Source organism: Chiloscyllium plagiosum, chromosome 21 (assembly GCF_004010195.1).
Source record: "Chiloscyllium plagiosum isolate BGI_BamShark_2017 chromosome 21, ASM401019v2, whole genome shotgun sequence".
In the NCBI taxonomy this organism is placed as follows: Eukaryota; Metazoa; Chordata; class Chondrichthyes; order Orectolobiformes; family Hemiscylliidae; genus Chiloscyllium; species Chiloscyllium plagiosum.
In genome coordinates this window covers 46659643-46686479 of record NC_057730.1, presented here as the reverse complement: position 1 = coordinate 46686479, position 26837 = coordinate 46659643, and the positions used below count along the sequence as shown (strand labels likewise).

At 41.6% G+C, this 26837-nt stretch overlaps 1 protein-coding gene across 3 annotated transcripts in view; it reads right to left on the bottom strand.

Moving 5' to 3' along the window:
- txndc11 (thioredoxin domain containing 11) overlaps window positions 1-26008 on the bottom strand; it is an 81154-nt gene extending 55146 nt beyond the window's left edge. The window contains exons 1-4 of one of the 3 annotated variants that reach the window (XM_043711987.1): window positions 25679-26008; window positions 10769-10985; window positions 6844-6941; window positions 74-203 (exon numbers count right to left, since the gene is read on the bottom strand). In XM_043711987.1, coding sequence (XP_043567922.1) covers window positions 74-203; window positions 6844-6941; window positions 10769-10985; window positions 25679-25812 — 579 coding nt within the window. In that variant the 5' untranslated portion in view covers window positions 25813-26008. Of the gene's footprint in view, window positions 1-73; window positions 204-6843; window positions 6942-10768; window positions 10986-17168; window positions 17266-25678 lie in introns of those variants that run through there. The other 2 variants (XM_043711988.1, XM_043711989.1) reach the window with 2 other exon arrangements.
- Between the last annotated feature and the right edge of the window lie 829 nt (window positions 26009-26837).

The following is a 26837-nucleotide window of genomic DNA, read 5'->3' as shown; positions in this document are numbered from 1 at the left end:
TATCTCATAACTATACATATACACACAGAACCAAACGTTAGACTCCTCCTTCGCCCACAATAAAAAAACCTACCTCATAATGTGAAAGAAAATTCAGCAAGATAGAATGAGTTGCGATGTATTGCAGTGGACTCATTACTCGTCGAATGAAATCATGCATGTAAGCAGATGTAAGAGGGCCTTTGTATTCGATAGGGCCAAACCTAAAGTAATAAAAAGAATTTCCATGAATTGTGATATTATGGAACTTTTATATCAACTGGAAAGTTTAATATAACTAAAACCAAAACAAGGAAAAAATAACTTTTTTACATATATTCTAGGCCAACATCTCAGCCATAAAAGCCATCAATGCTAAAGGTTAGTTGCCCTCATGACTCAAACAAAATCTTCAGCCACTAGCAAATTTGGGGTAACTTACTTTGACAAAGTTTTATTTTTCTGAAAACCCTTAAAATTGATACTTGCACATAACCTAAAATTAATAAAAGTTTCCTCATTAAAAATTATTTGAGGGGAAGAATGCGTATGATTTAATGCTCAAGTTGATAGATGCTAAAAGGATTAGGATATACCCAATAGCTATCAGGAAGTAGATTAGATGTACACTAATGATCCTTCCAGGCCATCACCATATACCTTAAAAATACAGCTTGAGTACCTCCTAATGCATCAATCAGGTGCCAACACCAACCACCCTGGGGGCATTTCAACAGTAATGCCAGTTTAGGTTAAATCCTCTCCCAATGGTTTGAAATACAAAAGGAGATTTTGGTGAGACTTTTACATCGAGAGGAGAAATGAATTCAAACGAACATAAATATTTAAAACGAAAAGTTTAAATATTAAATCTAAATTCCATGAGCCACCCAGATGCCTTAAAAAATGTTGAAATTGCAATTTGCTAATCAAAATATTTTATGATCTTCTTGAACCGCAATGCTTTTGCATTAAAAATCCAATTTAAAGACCCTTTTGGTACGTCGGCATTTCAGTAATTCTTCCTCTTGGGAATAGCAAGAGATTACTCATACCAGCGAGCTTTTAATTTGATGACCAAGCTGTTGCTCAAATATTGCAGCAGCTGAGACAAAACCATAGAACAAGCCTTCTGTAATGTTATCACAGACTTGCACATGTTTAAATAAGCTACCAGTAACATTTTTAATACAGTTAATTTTTCAACTAATGGCTTCTGGATTGCAAGCAGCTGTACAAAGAAACACTCAATTAAAAAACTTACCACGCCAAAAAATGAACAAGCTCTGTCAGCTGCCCAGCTACGTACCCTGCAATTTCCATTACCAGCATTTATAAAAATTGTCACCCTCATATGCCCTTTCCAAATTAACTTGAAAACTGTGAAATGTACTAAAATACTTTCCTGTCTGCATGTTCTAATCTCTAGAACAGTTAAACCTGAATTTAGCCACTTGTCCTAAGGATAGATGAAGCAGGAAACACAGTCATATTTTATGCAGTAATATTCTTGCATTATACTCACCCAATGGTATTGGAGCTCAGTAGTTACTTTATATAAACCAGTTTCTCTCTCCCACAGCATCCATAACCACTACAGACTGCATCACTGTGCTGGAGTGCAGAGTTATGTGCTCCTCAGTAAATTATCCTAGGAATTCCAGCTACTTTAAGTGCTTTGGAATTTTTTTTTTTAGTGCCTGAGAAAAATCTTTTTGTTTCAAGTCCAAAAATATGAAGTGTTAGGAGACTAATGTTAAATGAGAATAAATTCAATTACAACAGCCAGCCTTGGATAGGAATAACAAGTGAAAATATTGCCTGAGGTGCACACCTCATTCTTATTGTGAAATTGCCAATGGAGGCCAGCATCATGATTAGTTCTGATGCATTACCACCTAGTCAAGCTTTTACAGGGATAGAAGCCACTTGGACTTGTTACTGGAGCATCATGATGTATACTTCAGAAGATAACTTCAGAGAAGGGGAGAGAAGTAGTAAGAAAACAAAAGGCTTAAACAAAAAAAAAGTATCACTTTTAAGTTTACACATTTGGCAGATTCAGAAGGGGTGGTGTCATTTTTCAGAGAAGCCATTATATCAAGGTCCCATCAGGTCTCTTGACGGAATAGAAAAGATCCCATGGCATCATTTCAAACAAGACCGGTGGCGGTATCCCAGTGGCGGAAGAAGGTACTGCAGATGCTGGAAATCAGAGTCTAGATTAAAGTGGTGCTGGAAAAGCACAGCAGGTCAGGCAGGATCCAAGGAGCAGGAACAGCATCACAAAGAACAGATCATCAGCTAGATGGAGCTCGCTGTTGCATTTCCTACATTACACACTCAACACTTAAAAGTTTTACTGGCTGTAAGCACTTTCAGATACACCTTGGTCATGAAAGGTTCTGGATAGATTACATTAGATTCCCTACAGTGTGGAAACAGGCCCTTCGGCCCAACAAGTCCACACCGACCCTCCAAAGAGTAACCTACTCACACCCATTTCCCTCTGACTAATGCACTTAGCACTATGGACAATTTAGCACGGCCAGTTCACCTGATCTACACATCTTTGGATTGTGGGAGGAAACCTGAGCACCCGGAGGAAACCCAAGCAGACACGAGGAGAATGTGCAAACTCCACACAGACAGTTGCCCAAGGCTGAAATTGAACCCAAGTCCCTGGCACTGTGAGGCAGCAGTGCTAACCACTGAGCCACCATGCTACCCTAAGGTTCAAGTCCCTTTCTCTTCTTGGCAAGTTCACTCATATAAATGGAGTAATATTCTCCCTCACTTCAAGAGGCAGCAGACAATTTTTATCATCACACAACTATATTTACCACTAATCAGATGAGGGGAAAATGAGCATGGTCTCTTTTCAAGGTTTTAGTTGACTTCTAGTCAACAGTTTGCTTCACCTCTTGAATGGATATTATCCATGGACCCTGCCATACATACAATTCAATACCGGATAACAGATCCAAGTGGAAAGGAAACCACCTCACATCATAAATCTGAAAACAAGTTCTTTAAAAATACCCACTTAATAAAACGCAGCAGCTTGCAATCCAGAGTGGATATTTTTTACATCTCAATAATTTGTCTCTGATTCCTTTATCAATATTATAGTGTGTTTTAAACAACATAAAACTTAGATCGCAGGAATGGATTGAATGGTGGGGTAAGTGTCATTACCTCCTCCCCCACCAAGGACACCTGCCAGCCCTATGGCCTTAACGTGTGCCTATAAGGCATTTCAGTGGCCACTCAGCAGGTCACTGAGTCAGCAACGCCCCCCCACCCCTCCAATCCTGCCTGAAACTGGGATGAAGGGAGAGGTATCTCCTCAGCACCAACCAGCCCAATTCAGTGAACACAGACTTGTTGATTGGAAATTTGTTTGGGATGGCTGGAGAAGAGAGTAGAATTATGACAAACTTCAGGAATTTACTGAACATTGTAGAAATTTGTTCCCTTGCACAATTATGAAGGGAGCTTCTTGGGTTAACAAAACAGGACAGTGCAAACCTGTTTCTCTCTGCCAAGGACTGGTCTCCACCATGGGCTCTGAAACGAGATATTCCTAAAGCCCAATAAAGTTTAAATCTCATGACCCATATGTAAACCCACCATCTGACTGAAGGTCAAGCAAACTGTTCTGGCAAATAACAGGCACAAAATTTCTGTGTAGGTATATCAACATAGGAGGGATTATACAGAATATCTTTTCTTTGCTGATGGACAAGTGATTGACCCATGATACCCAAAACTAAGATATGTAAAAGAGGCATTGAAGAAGGAAGATAGATAACTTCAGTTAGGACAGAACTTACTGAACTTTGAACAGAGGATGGCTCTGCAAAATGGCTCATACTGGATTTTGCCAGACATTATGTCCAGCTCAAGATGAAACAGAACAGAACAGCCTGCTGACTCCAGAAGCGAACATCAGCTTCAATGTGTTTGTCCAATTTGGGACCAGCAAGTGGTTCCAACGACAATTCTGATGGCAGCCATAAATATCTGAATACCTTATTTCTCTTGTCCACCCTGATCAGTAAACCACTCTGATCTCTTACAGTGCAGATTTATTTTCTGCCCTTTTAGCTTAACCAAACCTTATGAAATCTAAACTGCTGCTTCTTAGTTAAAAACGAAAAGAACTGCGGATGCTGCAAACCAGAAAGAAAAAAACAGAAGTTGCTGGAAAAGCTCAGCGGGTCTGGCAGCATCTGAGAAGAGAAATCAGAGTTTAAGTTGCAGGTCCGGTGACCCTTCCTCAGAACTGCTGACTCTGATTTCTCTGCACAGATGCTGTCAGATCTGCTGAGCTTTTCCAGCAACTTCTTAGCAAACAGTTTTAAAATCACTGGGTAATCTTGGGCTTCTGGGCCAAAAATTTACAGTCAATTAGTTAATAACTCAAAAAAGAAATGAATATTGATGAAAATGACATTACAGGAGTCTGAGGAAATTTGCACATTTTGGGATTAAAAAAACCAAGATCAGTTTGACTAATCGAATAGCAAAGTCAGTAGAGAAACAATGGGTCAAAAGGTCCTCCAATGGTCTATATAATTTGATGGTGTTGTCTGGCAGTCTGCATAATTGCTTCCTCCTGTAAATGCATTCAAATCCTGTTAGCTTGGATGCATTTTTCCCACTAATTAATTTCAGTAGGATGATCTGAAACTGATAGAAATGAAGCCACCCTCTGAAATATCAAACACAATGCCAGGTGTGTTTTTTTTTCACTTTAATGAAATCCAGTCAATTTCAAAACTAACAGCTGTTTTATTCTGTCAAGTAAAACAAATGGGTGAACAGAATACAACTTTCACAAAGACCAAAGACTAAACATATGGTCGTTGCTTCTTTTAAGAAAAAGCAATTTTACTACCTCCCTGTTAAAATAGTGTAGACACTTGAAAATGTAGGTTACTTGCAATGGTTGCCTGCTAGAATGCATACAGTTCAACTGACAGGGTGATCCAACCCTTACAAAAAATACCAAGGGGTTAAAGATATAATCCCTTTAATAGCAAAAACAAAAAAAAGACATGTGATGTTACTACCCTGAATTAGATACCTACTCCATGATACGCAGGGCTTGCACACATCTGTCTAAGCTCCCTACTCCTGCTAGGTAGATGGCATTCAAGTTTAGAGATACCACAAAGGAGTAATGGCAAATTGAGTGATATTTCAACTTGTAGAGCTAACTAACAGCAAATCACTAATGTTGAGAATACTACAAACTGCTGTGTTGCTGTAGAAAGGGAGAACTTAATTTAGCACCATAAAAATATTTCTAGTTTAATAAGTCCAGCTCACATAGGACTGGTTGAACGAACATGAGAATGCAGTCATGTGTGTCATTTTAAGACTGGAAAGAGGAACTTTCAAAGCATTTTAATATAGTTTAAAATATAGCCTGAAAGTTGAAATTTACTGAATTATATGGAGGAGTCAGAAAAAAAAAGGTAACTTGAAACACCAAGCTTCTTAAAAAAAAAGTTTCATGAAGAATAAAAAAAATTGACAGCTTTATTTAATAGATTGTTGAGTGATAACAATTGGGAAATTAAGGAGAACTTGACAGCGTGTAGGAGTTTAAATAATAAATGGGGTGAGAAAAGTTGATGAACCAGTTCACCCTGATTATGAGAAAATCAGCCTGGATTATGTTTGGCTTCAAAGGGTGAATCCCTTTAAAAATCCATAACAAACAAACAAAAAAAAAACGTGTGCCAGAAACCAAATATCTAAGACTTGAGTTTATCTCAGAGTCCAGGTAAGAAGCTTTGTGTCAGAACTTGCATAATCTTCAAAATTTATGAAAGCAACCCTTCTAAAATATCTTATTCTTTGCATTTCAATTTGCCTCCTGTACAAGACTAACATGTATGGACACATTCTCACTGTTTTACGAAGTCATTGGGTTCAGTTTCAACAGAAAAACAAACAATTGGGAAATGTGATAAAACCAGGGAAATAAACTCACCAAATATAGTAATATAAACATTGAGTTTTCAAGGCTTATATTTATTAGAATCCCTACAGTATGGAAACAGGCCATTAGGCCCAACAAGTCCACACCGACCCTCCAAAGAGTAAACCACCACGACCCATTTCCCTCTGACTAATGCACCTAACACAATAGGCAATTTAGCATGGCCAATTCACCTGACCTGCACATCTTTGGATTGTGGGAGGAAACCCATACAGACACAGGGAGAACGTGCAAACACCACACAGACAGTCGCCGAGGTGGGAATCAAACCTGGGTCCCTGGCGCTGTGAGGTAGCAGTGCTAATCACTGAGCCACCATGCTGCTATTTTTAATGGTTAATGGAATGTTAAAACGGCCTACTCCTGTTCCAAAGTTAATCCAAGTAGGGAATCAGCTTTTATGAGTCATAGCTGAAAAGTTGAAATCCACTCTCTCCTATTGCCTCATTACCACAGAGTTGGGTTGGAGACTGTTCCCACCAACCCTACCATCAAATGTAGGGCAAAATGAATTTTATAGACACAAGGAGCTGACCAGTTGCTACCAATGGCAGAATCATAGAACAGCACACCAAAGAGTGTGTTTGACTTCAGCAGTGAGTCAGAATAAATGGCAAGTACCGAGAGTTTAGATCTTTTGATTGATGAGGGATTGATTTTACACATGAGATTGACAATCAGTTGATATTCAGTGTGGTATTCAGTATCCCTCAACCCCTGCACACATAAAGTAATCTCTCTGGTTGCAGCACTTCTTTTAGGGATGTTTTTCAGTTTTAACCATTTTTAGTGGTCATCAAATTTTGTGGGTGGGTCATCATTTACTGAATTGGGAAATGGCTTCTTACCTTCTCTGATATAAATGGATTACAGGATAATAAAAGAGATTCATTTGCTTCCTGCACTTCCCCTGGTGCCACCAGCAGTTTACAGCAATGAACAGCACCTAGACAGTGGGAAGAATTCAGTTCCATTATATGGTGTTACGTCAGCCTCAGCAACACTATCATGCTTTAACACAATTAAAGTTTTTTTATTTTAATCCAAGAACACTTCAAATTCAAAATGCACAACTGTTCAGCAGCAAAGTAAGACTCCAATGATAATTAATGAACTACTGAGGAGTGGATTCTATGACTAGTCTTGGTGACCAAGGGCCAGAAAGAGTTGGTGATTAGAAGGCAGAGGAGAAAAACAGCAAGGAAAACACTTTTTAAAAAAAAAACGATGAGGAGAGCTGTGTGCCCTTCAAGTCTATTAGAACAAAACTTGCTTCAGCAACACATGAGAAACAGCATTGCTGACATTAAAAAAAACCCTGCCATATTGCCCTGGAGCAGGAATTGAACCAGTAAATTCAAGCAGACACTAAAACTTGAACCCAAGAATACGTATAAGGCAGATGAATGAAGAAGAAGAAAAAAAAAAATCAGCTAAAGGAGTAATTCAGGGAGTGGGCAGGCACACACACAAGGACAGCTGTAAGGAACCTCCAATGATCTATGCTGGTTTGCATAAGGCCACACAAATTCAAGCCACCGATGTTTATAAATCTTTTTAAATTACACATTTCAATCTAATCTAAGAGCCACCTACAACAACCAACAATAGATAACTGGTGAGCAAGTAGGCGTCAAGGCGTAGGAGGCAGGAAGGTCAGTGTCAAAAGGCACACAATTTAAAAATAGCTTACTGCCACCTCAGTCTCATCAATAATTCTAAAGGAAAATACTCGGGTAGGAGTCCACATCAAACTGAAGTTAAACTTTAATCTCCTGCATAAAATCAAGTGAGCAGCATTGCTATTTTAAAAGATTCCTAGCTGAGTCATAATCTTAAGACAAAAAAGAGAGTTAGGAGTTATAATTTAGGCTTTCTGGCACCCTTGAAAAGAAATGAACTGGTTTTGCTACCCAAATAACAGTAATTATGTTCAGTAGTTAAACTTTTAACTTAAAGTTCTTTCCTACATGCAGCATACTGCCCCTAGAAATTGAGCCAGATTAATAGATTGCCATTTAAAACAGCTTCCCCAATTAAAAAAATATGAGTGAAGCCAATTGTGTCTCTGGGATTTAATTCTGTACAAGCTGAAAACAGGCATTAAAACAAGCTGTGCAACTAAAGAGATGCCTGGATTTTTAATGGTGTCAGCATACAAGGAAAACACTAAAGTGCATAGTAGTATCTATGGAAGCACAAGGTGTACTCAAGTTTAAAAATTAAGAGATTGTTCCTTGGTAATCCACAACCAACTTGTAGTTTTGGCTGTCAAAGATCTATTTGTTTACCTATAATTAAAAGCCTCAAATTACCCAGCAGCTAATTGGCCATTAGAAATCAGCACTCCTTTCTACAAATGGTAACCACTCACTTTCCACAATTTAACCATCACCACTGCTCACTACTTTTCAACACACAGAAACATGAAGCATTTCGAACAATAGTTTCAAACTCCCAACACGTTGTATTATCACCTCAGTGGACAGAATTTTCCAAACTCTGTGCTGAGAAGTGATCTTGTGAAAGATCCACACCAACATGTCCACAGGTTTTGGTAGATTGATTGCACTTTATGGATTAGAAACTGAAAAAGCCTTCAAAATACAATTCACAAGTCTCTATGAAAAGCTTCAGAAGAAAAAAATGTCCAAATCATTATGACATTTAAGCCACAGAACTCAAACGAATGACACCGGTACTGCTGTTTCATACTCAACCCTCTTTCTCAATCCCCTACAGCAATATCCTCCCTTCCTTTCACATCTGTAATTTCATAAAGGAGAAGGTTCACCCTATTTTCCTTGTGCTACTTACTGATTTCTGCACTCTTCCCCATTATCATTTTACATTCTATTTCAAATATTTATCACGTGCTCTTAAGATACAATCACTTGTGATTCAGCATTCCATATTTTAAAAACTATGGGGAGGAATAAAGTAAAAATCAACTTCCTCTTCATTTAGGAGGACAGTCCTGACTTTGTCACCAATATGAAATAATCTTTTCCTAGCCCCACTCTTGAAAACATTTGGAAAGGTGAAATTATATTAAATTCTCACTAATCCATGACAAATGAACATCCTATGTCCATTTCTCCAAGTTTCTCTCTCAATCCAGAAACAAAATGTGGATTTTTAACAAGTAGTAAATGCTAAAATACAACCAAGATTAGCAGCATCTTAAAATACTTAAAAGTATTAAAATTTCCATTGCTTTGAGACTGATAAAAAAGTTCAAGGTTAAATCATTTAGCAACAGACAATTGATAGGTAACCTTTTAATATAATGGGTAATACAGTAATGATAATATATAGAAATTAGGGAGAAAAGAAAAGTGTGGAGGGGGGGAAAATAAAAACCCCAGAGTGAAAGGCTTGCACCAGATTGTACTTCTAGTCCACATAACATCCAAAGTGCATTTGCTAATTGAGGATTTACTCCCAGTTGTAAAGACTACACATTTAATTTGGAAATATAATCCAGAAAATGAAAGTTTGAATTTAATATCTGTTTTCAAACAACCAGACGGAAAATTGGAACACTGTGGCACTCTTGTTGGAACTGGATTTGAGGTATTTTCTATAGCAACCTGTTCACAGATGTTATTACACACTCTCGAGCAGGTGGAACTTGAATCCAGGCTTGCTAGCACAGAGGTAGGGACATTACCACTGCTTCACAATAACCCCTTTGGAATTGGATTTGACATTTTTGTACTGACACCAAGATGTTTTAGGGTGAAAATAAGCAACTGCCAAGCAACACAGATTTGTATTGTTTTAAAAGGACCATTTTGACACCAGGAGGCAAGCGAGCAGCTGGGACAGGCCTGCAAAAAGCCTGCAGCAAGTAAAATCATTCTGTCCATCACCCACTCTAATTGGAGGGAAAAACAAAAAAAGACATTCAAAGGCTTTGCAAAAGAAAACACCTAATTTAAACCAAGAGTCAAGTACAACTGACTGACTATTGAATTAAGGATCGTCACAGCTGACAACATCAGAATTTCATTACCAAAACTCAAAAGGAATTTGCAAGGTAGTCACCTCATTTCTCCCTTTTGGTTGGAACTCAGATCCACAAACTGTGCCTCTATTCATTTTCCACCCATGATATTCTTAAACAGTCTGCCAGTTTGCCCTACATGTTAATGAATAAGTGGGTGTATTTGGATTCAAAGATGGTCATTTAAATTTGCATTAGGAATTAATAATCTGTTTTGCCATAATTTAGAGCAAAGGGTTGTTATATAAATAAGCAGTTTCTTGTTAAATGATTAAACCTGGTGAGTTTCTTTGATCATAGTTAATAATGGTCACTGTCCAGCTAGGTCAGACAGAGTCATACAGCATGGAAACAGATGCTTCGGTCCATGCTAAGCATAATCCCAAACTAAACTAGTCTCACCTGCCTGCTCCTGGCTCCTATTCCTCCAAACCTTTCCTATTCACGTACTTAGATAAGTATCTTCTCAATGTTGTAACTGTGCTCACAACCACCACTCCCTCAGGAAGTTCTTTCCACACATGGACCACTATGTAAAAAAAAATTTGCCCCTTAAGTCTTTTCTAAAGCCTCTCCCCTCGCACCTTAAAAGTCATTCAGGCATTAACCATGCTAGGTGATTAAACTGCTCAAATTTCACACTCATGACGATTCAGAGAATAATGGGGTTTTACTTTCAGTTTACTATTCACTCCCATCAGGGTACTGACAAAGGGCAAGGCAAAGGTGACAGTGAAAGTTTAAGGACACAAATCAACACTCACCTGATCTCGAAGCTTCATTGCTACCTGATCAATTTCTCCCCTGACAGAAATGGATTCGCCACACCAAGGAGCATAAAACAGAATAACGTAGACTTCAGATATGTGACAATATCTTTCCACTTGATCCAGTTGCCCCATGTACAGGTCAATAACAGGAGAGTTGGGGGAGAAAAACCGAACAGGAGGTGGGGCCATTTTGACTACATCTTTGGCTCGACTGGAAAAGAAACCAAAAAAGTAAACACTCATTTCTCATAATGAAATCAGGATTTAAAATTGTACAATTGCCTAACCTGCTAGAACATCTTAAATGGAAATAACGCGCTCAAATTTCTCACCTCTTAACAAGAATGTCAGTCATTGCGGTTATGATTTAGTACTTTTAACTTCCAAGTCAATCAGGATCAGAAATGGAAATAAAAGTAAATAAACATGTTTCACCTTTTTACTTCTCAATGTCATTCATCTGAAATCTTGCTTTTTGCAAAGCATGCTTGAATTAGAAACTAAATGATTTGCTGTGACTGAAGTCCCCACAATTCACGAGCATTCACAGTGAAAAGCTGGTTATTTCTGATTTTTACTGGGCATTCATTGCTCAAATAGGCTTCACACTTCAATAGGATTATTTCCATGCCACCTGTAATCCAATAATGCACCATACCAACTAGATTGTAATATCCTCTCAATGTTTCACTTCAGAAAGCAGAGTACTATTTAATATTCTGCAGAATTTTGCTGTAAAGATAAACCTGGGTGTCCTTGTACCTGAATCACAAATCGTCAGCGTGCAGATATAACAAATAATTAAGGAGGCAAATATAATGTCGATCATTTCTCACGATGAAAGAGAAGACTTGCTACAACTATACAGGGCATTGGTGAGGCCATTTTCAGAGTGCTGTGTAGAGTTTTGGTCACCTTAAGACAGACAGAAGGTTCACAGGGCTGATTTCTGGGTTGAGCAGTTACAAGGAAAAGTCAAGCAGGTTAGGCTAATACTCAATGGAGTTTGGAAGAATGAGGTGATTACTGAAATATAATACTCTGAGGGGCTTGAAAGGGTAAGAGCTACATGTTTCCTCTCATTAGTTAAAATATTTCCCAAAGATTTTAAAAACCAAGGGGTCTTTCATTTAATACAGAGATGGAAGTGGAGGCTGGGTCATTAGATTCATACAGCACAGAAACAAATCCTTCAGTCGATCTCATCCACACTGACCAGACATTCCAATCTGACCTAGTCCCATTTGCTAGCATTTGGCCCATTTCCCTTTAGACCCCTCCAGATGCCTTTTAAATGTTGTAGTTGTACCAGTCTCCACCACATCCTCTGGCAGTTCATTCCATACGTGCACCACCCCTGTGTGAAAAAGAAACCTATGCCCTCTAGTTTTGGAATCACCCACACTGTAGCCTAATTAGCCCCAGCCTAATTCTCCCCATAGTTTAAACCCTCCAGTTCCAAAACATCCTTCCAAGTCTTTTCTGCAACCTGTCAACAACATCCTTCCTATAGAAGGGTGACCAAAACCGTACACAACATTCTAAAAGTGGCCTCACCAGTGTCCTGTACAGCTACAACACAACATCCCAACTCCTATACTCAACGTAATGTGGAACACAATTCATTCTGTGTCAAGGCCATTATTTAAGATTACAAAAAGTTACTAATTTGTCTCTGGTACCTCGCTGTGCAAGACTGCGTTGCAATATCAGTCTATAACAAGATTTAAACAAAAGTTTTTAAAGCATTTTCCAGATACCTGTATAAAGTTGTGACATTCCAAAGTTTTAAAAGCTGCTACATCAGTCCACAAGCCTTCTCTTCTTGATATCGATTGACTGCTAAATAAATGCAGCCAACTTTCACAATAGCAACCTCTTTATTTTAAAAGAGATCATGTATAAGATTACTAACATACATATTTTGTCAATGACTTTGGTTCTACATCTAGTATTTGCTTTCTGCCTGGTCTGAGAACCTCTTTTTAATCTTTCAGCTAATACATGATAAATGTGTTTTCATCATCAGATAACTCAGCAGTAGAAATGTTTTGGACTTTGATGGAAAGTAAAAAAATGTTTCATAGATACTGGATGCCCACAAAGCATTTTTCACTATTTTTCCTCTTGCACTGTGAACTAACTGGTTCGGCTAGATTAATATTTCATTTTCTTAATTTTCAGGGTGACAAATAACGTAAAAATCTAAGCAAAAAAAAAAATTGGGGCAAAGTGATATTTATGTACCTTGCGTAACAAAATAACTACAGCGATATTAACAAATAACACCGAGATCACTCAAGTTAGATAACAGATATAATTAGAAATAAATGTCTTTTTTCCCATAAGGAGAAAACAAAAAAAAAAGAGATAAATCAAGTTAAAGCATGGATAACAGCGAGCTCAGTTGCTGCATGCCAAGCTGAGTTAGGTAGAAATTTGATTGATAAAGGGAGTTGGGGATATGGGAGCAGGATCAGCAATGCTGGTGGAATCATGGCCAAAATTAGATCACCCATAGTCTTACTGAATGGCTTACCTCTGCTCCCTCTGCTTCGTATAAAAGAGCACTCAACTGAAATCACCACAACATGGCTGGAGTGAAATATTTTACTTGGAACTTCTGTTAATTACAAGGGCCCTTGGACTCGAAACATAACTCTGATGTCTCTCCAGTGATGCTACAGACCTGCTGAGTTTCTCCAGAAATTTTTTATTTTATTTCCAGGTTTGCTGTGCAATCGCCACCTGGTGCCTTGGATGAGATCACTGCTGTTGAATGACAAAAATCCTCTCGAGCAGAAACTAGAATTAAAGTGATGAAGGGGAAAAGGATGAAATTCACCAATGCCATCGATAAATTTCTCAGGCAGCTTTCCAAGAACAGCGGCTAACACCACAGCTTTGACACTGACTACAATATCTGATTGGCAATTTCTGTCAAGTTCATGATATGAAGAGAAAGCCAATAAATATATGTAGCCAAGTGCACTTGTTCAAACTTTTGGAATATTGCGTGCAATTCTGGTCTCCTTCCTGTCGGAAAGATATTGTGATACTTGAAAGGGTTCAGAAAAGATTTACAAGGATGTTACCAGGGTTGGAGGATTTGAGCTACAGGGAGAAGCTGAACAGGCTGGGACTGTTTTCCCTGGAGCGGAGGCTGAGGAACCTTAAGAGGTTTATGAAATCATGAGGGGCATGGATAGGGTAAATAGACAAAGTCTCTTCCCTGAGGTGGGGGAGTGCACTACTCGACGGCATAGGTTTAGGGTGGGGTGGGGGGGTGGGGGAGGGAAGGATATCTAAGGCCTCAGCTATCCTGATTGCTTTTCCTGAATGTAAAATAGTGAGCAGTTATTAAAAAGATGGGGTACTGGGCTAATGGTCGGATACTTGGTAGTGTGGATGAGCAGAGGGATCTTGGTGTCCATGTACACAGATCTTTGAAAGTTGCCACCCAGGTAAATAGTGCGGTGAAGGAGGCATATGGCGTACTGGCTTTTATTGGTAGAGGAATTGAGTTCTGGAGTACTGAGGTCATGTTGCAGTTGTATAAGACTCTGGAGTATTGTGTGCAGTTTTGGTCGCCATACTATTGGAAGGATGTGGAGGCACTGGAACGGGTGCAGTGGAGGTTTACCAGGATGTTGCCTGGTATGGTAGGAAGATCGTATGAGGAAAGGCTGAGGCACTTGGGGCTGTTTTCATTGGAGAAAAGAAGGTTTAGGGGTGACTTGATAGAGGTGTACAAGATGATTAGGGGTTTAGATAGGGTTGACCATGAGAATCTTTTTCCACGTATGGAGTCAGCTATTACGAGGGGCTTTAAATTAAGGGGTGGTAGGTATAGGACAGATGTTAGGGGTAGATTCTTTACTCAGCGAGTCGCGAGTTCATGGAATGCCCTGCCAGTAGCAGTGGTGGACTCTCCCTCTTTATGGGCATTGGATAGGCACATGGAGGATAGTGGGCTAGTGTAGGTTAGGTTAGGTGGGCTTGGATCGGCGCAACATCAAGGGCCAAAGGGCCTGTACTGCGCTGTATTTTTCTATGTTCTATGTAAAAAAAAAAAAGAGACCTGAGGGGCAACTTTTTCACGCAGAGGGTGGTTCGTATATGGAATGAGCTGCCAGAGGAAGTGGTGGAGGCTGGTACAATTGCAACATTTAAAAAGGCATCTGGATGGGTATATGAATAGGAAGGGTTTGGAGGGATATGGGCCGGGTGCTGGCAAATGGGACTTTATTTGGTTGGGATATCTGGTCGGAATGGACAAGTTGGACCGTAGGAGCTGTTTCCATGCTGTACATCTCTGTGACTCTATAACTCAGTGTTTGTGTCTTCCAATGAAGCAAAAATGAATAGTATGTGATACAGTGCCACCTAGCAACAAAACATTGATACTGCGGAAATATAATAGGATATTGGGGATTGCAATCTACTGGATTGGAGTCTGTGGACATTACCAAATGCAATGAAAACCTGGTTTTTAAATTTAAGAATGATAAAACCCAGAGACTGGCATCAGAGTTCTGCCAGTGCAGCACTTACAATCAAAAATGTCCCAAAATTTTGATGGAATAAATGATGCATGCACCTATTCCTATCTGCCCTGGTGTGTGCCAGCCTGAACTTTAAAAAAAAAGCAGCAAGATTTGTGGCCTTTTGGAGAAACAGAAATTGGCACACTATAGGGTTCAATTATAGGCATGCTATCAAATACAGCTGAAAGAATTTGTTTTTAAATGTGAATACGAAAAGCGAATGCAATCCACTGAAGACTTGACAACTTTGAATGGGTGCAACTGGAAAACCTAGAGGAAATTATAAAGTATTGCCTGGATTGAAGCTGAACTTTGGTCAAGTTCACCAATCCATAGGCGATTAATGTTGGTTAATGCAGTAGTGTTGCAATTGGTTTTTAAAAGTTAAACAGGACCCCTTTTTAAAAATTAAATGCATTCAAGTAATTGCTTGTACTTATGGCTTTATAAAACTGAATTTACTGTGATATTAATACATGTTTAAAAGGTTAGCTAATTATTTCACAGGCCGGGATGAATTCATGTAGTGAATGTAGGTTGTAGTGCTGCTCTCTAAACAGAAATAAAGTATTAAAAATAGACATCAGATTAAATCAATACAGATGAAGTGGCAAAACCAGCTGAACATTGTTGATGAAAGGCTTTTGCCCGAAACATCAATATTCCTGCTCCTCGGATGCTACCTGACCTGCTGTGCTTTTCCAGCACCACATTCTTGGCTCTAATCTCCAGCATCTGCAGTCCTCACTTTCACCTTGTAATAAAATATGACCATACCTGGTGAAACACCCACCATACAGACAGTTACTGCTATCACTATGTAAACTAAACGAGAGAGTTAATTATTTTACTACCGCACCAAGGTTTAATTTATACATGCGTTCACAGGAGACAAGCTGCTAGCAAGGCCAGTTTTTATTGCCCATCACAATTACCCATTACATGGTGATAAAAATGAGTGCTTTAGAGGTGGTGGTGCTCCAGGTGGCAGATACAGTGGATTTAGAAGGTGAGGCCAAAAGTAGTCTTGCCAAGTTATGGATGGTACACAATGCTGTCATTACACACTAGTAAAGGGAGTGAATACCAACAATTCTAGCCGTGAAGTTTCTCTTTTTATTGGAGCCAAATTCATTCAGCAAAGCTGGAGAATTCCATCACACTTCTAATTTGGATCTCTTGATAGAGGTTGTGGAGGGTCAAGAGATCAGACACTTAATCAACAGACTCTGACCTGCCCTTGTAGTCACAATAGGTATATTGCTGGTCCAGCTAACTTTGTCAAATAGGAATCCAATGATAAAAATGCCATTCATAATAAAGGGAAGGCAGTCAGTTACTCCCTTGTGGGCAATAGCCATTGCCTGGTCCTTTTGTGGTATGCATGGTGCATGTTACTCATCAGCCCAGCCTGAATATTGTCGAGGATGCAGACAATTGCATTACTACCTGGAGTTTCTAATGATACCAAACTGTGCAACCATAAAATGAAACTCTCAACCACTTCTGTGACCTTATATAAAAAAAGTCATTGATGAAGCAGCGAATAAAGATGGTTAATCCTAGAACATGACCCTGGAAAACTGGGGTTCTTGGGCAAAGTGGTAGCGGCCCTACTGCTGAGACAGGAGGCCAGGGTTTAAGACTCATCTACTCCAGAAGTAGTGTGGCATAACACAGGTTGATTAAAATATCGAACCTGTGAAACTCCTACAAAGATGTTTTGGGGCTGAGACAACTAGCCTTTGACAACTCCAACTATCTTCCAGTGTACTAGATAGGAATTCCAACCAGTGCAAAAAAAAGTTTCCCCAATTTCAAATAGGACACCTTGACTCCATACTTACTGGAATATCTTGGCTGGAGACAGTTATTTCTGGAGCACAAGTCTTCAGCACTGGAGCTGAAAATGTGTTGCTGGAAAAGCGCAGGTCAGGCAGCATCCAAGGAACAGGAGAATCAATGTTTCGGGCATAAGCCCTTCGTCAGGAATTGTGACGTTTTGGGCATAAGCCCTTCTTCAGGAATTGTGACGTTTTGGGCATAAGCCCTTCTTCAGGCTTATGCCTGACCTGCTGCGCTTTTCCATGCCTGACCTGCTGCGCTTTTCCAGCAACACATTTTCAGCTCTGATCTCCAGCATCTGCAGTCCTCACTTTCTCCTCTTCAACACTAGATTCAGGCTGTGAAGCCCATAGCCTTTGCAACATCCACTGCACACTGTCAAATCTTCAGCCATGGAGTGAACTGAATTGTCTGAAGACTGATTTCTGTGATGAGGGAGACCAAAGGAGGACGCAAGGATGAGTAATGTCATAGGCATGTTTGGCCGACAAAGTCAAGAAACTTCCAGCCTGGTCTTTTGGTTTCACACTCTGGGCTCTGCCACTATTCAAGAGGGAGATGTTCAAATGGATGTTCATATCATCACTTCCAGTTGTTGAAAAGGAGGTACCTGCCAGCTACACCACCTAAACAAAAAAAAACCAACTACAGATGCTGGAAATCAAACAGAAATTGCTGGAGATACTTAGTACGTCTGGCTGCATCTTTGGAGAGAAAGCAGAAACCAGTGACCCTTCTTCAGAACTTGTCAACTGTTGTAGACCTGGCAAGAGTAAAAAGCATACAGCCTCAATTTCTGTTAGTATCCTATTAATTGAAAGAAACCTGCTAATTGAATCAGGAGCTCAAGTAATAGAAGTGTACAGAATGGAGGTCACAGATCACTTTCACGCTATGAACAACATATGAGAATACTATTGGGAACTTTCAAGAAGACTATACTCTACTCGCCTTGCAAAAGAATAGGCCAAGTTATGTTCCAAATACAATTAGTTGATTTTTTATGACTTGTTGAAATTAAACTCAGCTACTATTGTACATACAGAAGATTCCCTTAATGAAGCAACAGAGATGAATAACCTGGTAAATTAAGAGTTTGGCAATCAGGGATAACAGAGGAATTCTAGCCTATTGGAGGAACATTAACCAGGATACTGGGAGCAATGTCTTGCTGTGAATGAGAAACTGAAGGCATACTCAAATTTAGTACTATTTGGAAAGATCACCTAGATGACGTGTTCACATCCTTGAATGGAGCTTGAACCTATTTCAAGCTTGATTACTCAACCTTTCTGAAGTCATTAGGTTCACCATGTCTCCTTTAAAGAGTTACCAATTACTTCCAGGTAAAAAACACTTACCACACAAAAACATCCAAACAAAAAAAGTGTAGGCCTTCTATGTTTTTCAGGGACAAGACATTGATTTTAAAATCATTTATCTTCTACTACAGTTCTTTAAAATGTAGTAATGTCACCTCTTCAATCCAGAATGTAGAATGGAGATCTGTTAAGCCACTACTTGGTAGCACACTTATCAGATGCAAGGTTGCAGAATCAAAATTTGTTTGTGATATATATAAATGATCTGGAAGAGGGCACTGCTGTTATGATCAGCAAGTTTGCAGATGACACAGATTGGTGGAGTAAGAGAAAGCATAAAGGGGCTGTCAAAGAATATAGATAGACTGGAGAGTTGGGCGGAAAAGTAGCAGATGGAATTCAATTGGGGCAAATGTGAGGTGATGCATTTTTGGAAGTCTAATTCTAGAGCAAATTGTACAGTGAACGAAAGAGCCTTGGGAAAAGTTGATGAGCAGAGAGATCTGGGAGTTCAGGCCCATTGTACCCCGAAAGTTGCTGCACAGGTGGATAGAGTGGTCAAGAAGGCATATGGTACGCTTACCTTCATCAGATGGGGTACTGAGTACAAGAGCTGGCAGGTCATGTTAAAATTGTACATGACGTTGGTTCGGCCGCATTTAGAATACTGTGTACAGTTCTGGTTGCCACATTACCAAAAAGATGTGGACGCTTTGGAGAGAGTGCAGAGAAGCTTTACAAGGATGTTGTTTGCTTTGGAAGGTGCTAGCTATGAGGAGAAGTTGAGTAGGTTAGGTTTGTTTTCAATAGAAAAAAGGAGATTGAGGTTTACAAAATCATGGAGGGTCTCGACAGGGTAGACAGAGATAAGCTTTTTCACCAGGGTGAAGGATTCAATAACGAAAGATCACGCTTTCAAGGTGAGAGGTGAAAAGTTTGAGGGGGATACATGCAGCAAGTACTTTACACAGAGGGTGGTGGGTGTCTGGAATGCGTTGCTAGCAGAGGTAGTAGAGGCAGGCATGGTAAATTCATTTAAGATGCGTCTGGACAGATGCACGAGTAGATGGGGATCAGAGGGATATAAATGCTTAGGAATTGGACAACAGGCTTAGACAGCAGATTTGGATCAGCTCAGGCTTGGAGGGCTGAAGGGCCTGTTCCTGGGCTGTAAATTTTCTTTGTTTTGCTCTTTGTTTAATCAATTCTCGCTTGAGACAAAGCATTGAAAAATTCAAGGCTGACACCAAGAGTAGGTCAGAGTGAATACCATACTCCTGAATTTTGAAGGAGATCTCAACGGAGACCTTGTGCACTACCCAAAAGTCCCTACGCAGACTGTGAACTGACAAAGACCACCAGTTGCTTCAAGATGATTAAACTACCAAAGGAAACATACTTAAGGGTTGAACTATATTTGGATCTGTGGGACTGGATAAGCCTAGCCGACTGGAAAATGTTCAACACCAGTCATGATTTCTTAAAATACCAAAGTCATCAACGTCAGCAAGAGCTGAACATCATTCCGGCTTGGGCTGATGACTGTCAAGTTACATTTACACCACACAAGTGCCTGGCTACATTCAGCTCCAAATAGAAAAAGTTTCATTCGTCAACATTCAGTGTCATTACAGTTACTGAATTCCTCACTTTTAAACATTACACTATTAATTTTCAAAGGCCAAACAGCAGTGCCTGGTCTCCAGTTATCTTGGACACTCCTCACTGCTGGACCAAGACCTTGCGCTACTAAGCCCGTGTGGCAGCCAGCATGTAATGGTTTACCCACATGAAAAAAAACTCTCACAGGCATCTTCCCTTACCCCGAGTGTGGAAGAGAGTCATCCTCACCTGCAAGGGACCACTAATGAATGAATGGTCAACATTCTGCAGTTTCCATTGATCAGATACTACATTAGACCAACCATTTCAATAATGAGGCTGCAAGGTGGGTTAAAAGTTAGGTAGTCTGCGTGAAAATGAGAAACTTGCCTCCCAGCTCCTCAAAGCCTGTCCACCGCCAAGACACAAATTAGGAATGGAATGAATATTCTCCACTGACCTAGAAGAGCTCCAAAAACATGAAGCTTAACAACATCCAGGACAAAGCAGCCTGCTTGATTGTTGTGCCATCCAACATCTTCAACATTTGCTCCACTCTGCATCAACAGTGACAGCAGTGCTTACCATCTAGAAGATGCACTGCAGGAACGCAAAGTTGCTCCAACAGTATCCGCAAAGTGGATGACTCTCTTCCACACACAGCAAGTCCACAGGTGGCTATACAAACCAATGCAGTTCTGCAGGCTCTGTTACACTTGGGGAAGGTGGTGGTCACGGGAAAGGGTGGGAGAGGTGGTGTGACAATAGAAAATAATAGACAATAGGTGCAGGTGTAGGCCATTTGACCCTTTGAGCCAGAACCACCATTCATTATGATCATGGCTGAACATCCACAATCAGTATCCTGTTTCTACCTTATCGTCACTAAGAGCTCTATCCAACTCTTTCTCGAAAGTATCCAGAGACTTGGCCTCCACTGCCTTCTGGGGCAGAGCATGCCATATACCCAGCACTCTGAGTGAAGAAGTTTCTCTTCAACCTCTGGTCTAAATGGCCTACCCCTTATTTTTAAACTGTGTCCTCTGGTTCTAAACTCACCCATCAGCAGGAAAATGCTTCCTTCCTTCCAGAGTGTCCAATCCATTAATAATTTTATACGTCTCAATCAGATCCCGTCTCATCCTTCTAAACTCAAATGTATACAATGCGCTCTTATCGTTGTTTTCGCATGGCTTCCGCTCTTTCCCCAAAGGCAAGTCTCAAGATGCTCGACATCTTCCCAGATGTTCCTTCTCTACTTTGGATGATCTTGGGCCAGTGATCCCCAGATGTCTGTGGGAATGCCGCATTTGCCAGTGAGGCCTTGAAAATATCACTGAAGCACATTTTGAAGCTGGGAGTACACATTCCTGATGAAGGGTTTGTGCCTGAAACGTCGATTATCCTGCTCCTCGATGCTGCCTGACCTGCTGTGCTTTATCAGTGCCACCGCTTTCAACTCTGATCTCCAGCGACTGCAGTCCTCACTTTCTTCTAGTCGTACACCATCTGCTTGGGGAGTCTTGTGTCAGTCATGCAGACAACATACCCAGCCCATCGCAGCTGATCAACAGTAGTCCATGCCTCGATACTGGAGATTTTGCTCTAGTTGAGGATGCTGATGTTGGTGCGTCTTTCTTCTCAGTGGATTCACAGGTTCTCGCATTGGTGGTGTTGCTCCAACGCCTTGGTGTGCTGTAGACAGAGCAAGAGTGAGGACTGCAGATGCTGGAAATCAGATTCTAGATTAGAGTGGTGCTGGAAAAACACAGCAGGTCAGGCAGCATCTGAGGAGCAGGAAAATTGACCTTTTGGGCAAAAGCCCTTCATCAGGAGGGGAGGCAGAGAACTTCCAGGTTGGAGAGATAAGTGGGAGGGGCTCTCCACCCCAGAGGCTCCCTGCCTTCATTCCTGATGAAGGAATTTTGCCCAAAAGGTCATTTTTCCTGCTCCTCGGATGCTGCCTGACCTGCTGTGCTTTTCCAGTACCACTCTAACCTAGACCCTGTGCTGTAGGCCGTCCATGTCTCACAGCCATATAGGACGATGGGCTCAGTAAGCCAGGATCTTCGTGTCAGATCTGATATTGTTGTCCTCACAGCCTTTTCCTCAGATCCAGCACTGTCTCCAGTGTGCTAGCAGGGCCTTCAGTCGCCTGAGGAAACACGTCCACAACCTCTACCGTGTGGAAGGGCATGAGGCAGCAGATAGGGGGCAACATCACCATCTGCAAGCCACTCAGCACTCCGGCTTGGAACTATATGGTCATTCCTTCACTGTTTAGATTAGATTTTGTTGGGTCAAAATCCTGGAACTGCCTCCCTAAGTGTTGTGGGTGCCCCGGCAGTAAATGGACTGCAACAAATCAAGACAACAGCTCACCACCTCCACAACCTTTTCCTGGGCAATTGGGAATAGTTAATTAGTGCTGGCCTAGCTCATGACACCTACATCCACAAATTACACTAAGAAACAGAGGAATGCTTCAGGCTAGCAGCTCGTCAGAATAAAAGGAGGAGAAAATCTGAAACTGGTAGCTCTTTTCACAATTTAACATTGACTACAAAAGGTCAAGTCTGCCCCAGAGCCAAGATCTACCCCAATCAGATCCACTCTATACACAACAGCAAGATCAAACCAAAACCTGATCTTCCAGTGGAGTGCTGCCCTCAAGGTTCAGACTAAGTGCTGAGGATGAAAGATTGAGGCAGCTGTCCAAAGGCTCAAACAGGAAAAAAAAAGTGTGTGCCTTTTCCACATTCCCAAACCAAGAAGCTGGAAACTGTGCAAAGCCCCTTGGACCATGCCCACCAAGAGGATGTTTGACATTAAAAATGCATTATAAATATAACCTGTCAGTGCATGATTAGTGAGGTACTTCATATAGCTTACTGATCAGTGTGCACTTTAGCTATGTTCAATTATAAGTTACTTTTTAAAAAAATAAATTGTGCAGGCACGTTTGTTTTTAGAAAAAACACTTCTGTACAAGCTACATATAACTCTAAGTTACCACATTGGTGCAGCCATGCAAAAATATCTTTAAAAAAGTTATAAACTTCTAAAACTATCAACAGGGTGCACTTGTTTCTCAATGGCATAAAAGATAACACATTATTTGGCAAAATAGCAGGTGTTCTTTCCTTCACGTGTGCTGGCAAATATTAAAAGTTTGCTGCCAGGGTTGGAGGGTTTGAGCTATAGGGAGAGGCTGAATAGGCTGCGATTTTTTTCCTTGGAGCGCTGGAGGCTGACGGGTGACTTTATAAAATCATGACAGGCATGAATAGACTTAGAGGGCATAAGTTTTGAGAGAGAGGAGAAAGGTTTAAAAAGGACCAATGGGATGACTTTTTTCACATAGGGCGATGCACGTATGGAACGAGCTGTCAGAGGAAGTGGTGGAGGTTGATACAATTACAACAGTTAAAAGGCATCTGGATGGGTACATGAATGGGAAAGATTTAAGAGCGATATGCGCCAAATGCTGGCAAATTGGACAAGGTCAGATTGCGATACCTAGTCGGCGTGGACAAGTTGGACTGAAGGGTCTGCTTCTGTGCTGTATGACTGTCTGATCACTATCACATTGCTGTTTTTGGGAATTTTCTGCGTACAAGCTGCCTAACTGCTTTCCTATCTAGGCTGCTAAACTTCAAAAAGTCAGTCTTCAACTGTGGAGCATTTTGTGATGCTCTGAGGTTAGGAAAGGTGTTATATAAATATAAGCTATTTCTCTTTTAGTTAGTGCATTTTGGTGTTACTTAAATGTGACAATGGTTACATTTTGGAGCTTTATACTATTGATCTATCATACTGAATGTGTTGTAGTATACCGCAGTTTTGAGAACCAATAAATAGTGTAATTAAACTAAAAATTTCAAGTGGAAAAGGTTACTTTAAAAAGAGAAGATTAGATTAGATTAGATTACAGTGTGGAAACAGGCCCTTCAGCCCATACCGCAGTTTTGAGAACCAATAAATAGTGTAATTAAACTAAAAATTTCAAGTGGAAAAGGTTACTTTAAAAAGAGAAGTATAGATTATAGATGAAAGGGTCTCTTGCTTATTTGTTTGATTCCTGCCCTCCAAAGATATTTGCATACTTGAACTACATAAGCAAAATTAGTAAAAAGGTTAACATTATTATGACTATTCTATGCACTCATCACAAATTTTAAAATCGCAAATCAAGGGAAAAACAAACCTCCCTAATAACAAAACCCCCTCTCTCAAAAATAAGTACTTTCTGAGTTACTCAGTTTAGGTGAGGACCTAAAATCATCAAGGATTGAGATTCGTGGTCACAGCTCCCAGCAGAATTCATAGTGATGAATCATCTTAACAGAACCAACACTGGGTTTCAGTGCGTTAAACAATATCTGCACAGACACAGATGACAAATAGGTGTAAAGTGCAATTCATTATGGCACACTCACAGCAGATTTTCCAGATACACAAAGAACGCCCACCTTTGGTGTAACTAATGTTGCAGCTGCTGTCATTGTTTAAGACAATTAAATACATAAAAGTTTTGGTCATTGCTTCAAGTTGTCTTTGTAAAATAATTTACTGAATGTTATAAAGTGGCACAATTCAACATGTTGCCCAGTTTATGACAATTGATACAAAAAAAGTGATACAATTGGTTAACCTCACTGTTAAATTTGTAATTCTCATTCTTCACTTACCAAATATTTTCTTAAATACAAGTTATGACAATTATTTGGCTTCTACTCACCACCTCATGAATAAAATTTATTTTTTTTTCCCCCACGCAAAAAGACAACAAGTGAACTATTCATTCTTAGCTACATCTATTCCTGATGAAGGGCTTTTGCCCGAAACATTGATTTTCCTGCTCCTCACTGGGGACAGTGCTGGGGGGGGAAAAACCAGACAGTGGGAGGTGGGGGGCGGGTTACACCAGGGACAGTGGGAGGTGGGGGGCGGGTTACACCAGGGACAGTGGGAGGTGGGGGGCGGGTTACACCAGGGACAGTGGGAGGTGGGGGGCGGGTTACACCAGGGACAGTGGGAGGTGGGGGGCGGGTTACACCAGGGACAGTGGGAGGTGGGGGGCGGGTTACACCAGGGACAGTGGGAGGTGGGGGGCGGGTTACACCAGGGACAGTGGGAGGTGGGGGGCGGGTTACACCAGGGACAGTGGGAGGTGGGGGGCGGGTTACACCAGGGACAGTGGGAGGTGGGGGGCGGGTTACACCAGGGACAGTGGGAGGTGGGGGGCGGGTTACACCAGGGACAGTGGGAGGTGGGGGGCGGGTTACACCAGGGACAGTGGGAGGTGGGGGGCGGGTTACACCAGGGACAGTGGGAGGTGGGGGGCGGGTTACACCAGGGACAGTGGGAGGTGGGGGGCGGGTTACACCAGGGACAGTGGGAGGTGGGGGGCGGGTTACACCAGGGACAGTGGGAGGTGGGGGGCGGGTTACACCAGGGACAGTGGGAGGTGGGGGGCGGGTTACACCAGGGACAGTGGGAGGTGGGGGGCGGGTTACACCAGGGACAGTGGGAGGTGGGTGGGGGGGTATGCGGGTGTATCCCCCCTCCCGCCGCCTGCCGTTTACCTGAGCGCGAGCCTGAGGCTGAGGCTGAACAAGGTACAGATGACAGCTACCGCCCCGCACACATACTCGGGCCTCCTGGCCATCTGCCGCACCGTGTGACTGATCCACAGCCAGTGCCGCTGTAACCTGATCATCCCTGGCCGCCGGCCCCGCTCTTTATACCGGGCTGTGAGAGGGAGGGGGGTGGGGGGGGGGTAAAAGCCTCTCCGCCCAGACCCAGGCCTCGGCTCTGCGCCGCCGGGCGAACCCCGCTCCGCCACGTACTCGCCGAGACTTCCGCTCGGTAACCCGGGGTCACGGCGGCGCCGCGCCCGCCCGCGCCTGCGTGGTGACGACAGTGGCGGCGCGCGACCGCGCACGCTCGGCCAGGCGAGACCTCGCCACGCCCACCGCTGCCGGGCATCCGGGTCCCAGCCGGCCAGCCAGTCCGGCCGCCGCGTGGTCCTAGCGCCGGGTGTGGGTGACAACCGCTGAACCAATTGGTGCACAGCAACGTCCCGCAAACCCTTTTGTTTAGTTTTAATCCTTGGATTTTGCAAGTTTGCTGGGGTCCACTGCGGGAAAATCACCCTGCACTTCAAACTGCCTCTTCCAGTTGTTTGGTGTGAGTTCAACACCTCTTACAATACTTAGAAACAGAAAAAGAGAAGGCAAACATTTGTATAGCACCTTTTTTATGACCAATAACTGCCTGAAAGTGCATTACAGCCAATAAAGTGTAATCTTTGTGAGAAATGTGTGTGCACAGGACAGTAAACGACAATGCAAAGCTTAGTTACTGGCGATCTGGACTTCAGCATAAATATTGATCAGGATACCCTCCCAGCATTCTTCAACTTAGTGCCAATTGGATCTTTTCTATCCACATAAACAATCAGAATGGGACCTTTGTTTAACATTTCAAGAAGGCACCTCCAGCAATGCAGCACTCTGTCAGCACTGCACTGGAGTGTCACAACAGCATTTCTCCAAGGGGACATTGACGACTGTAAATCAGAGTAGAATGGAGTGTGGTGCTGGAAAAGCACAGCCGATCAGGCAACATCCGAGGAGCAGGAGAATCGATGTTTCAAGCATAAGCCCTTCATCAGGAATGAGGCTTTTGGGCCAAATGGACTGTGAGATAAATGGGAGGGGGGCTGGGGGAAAGTTAGCTAAG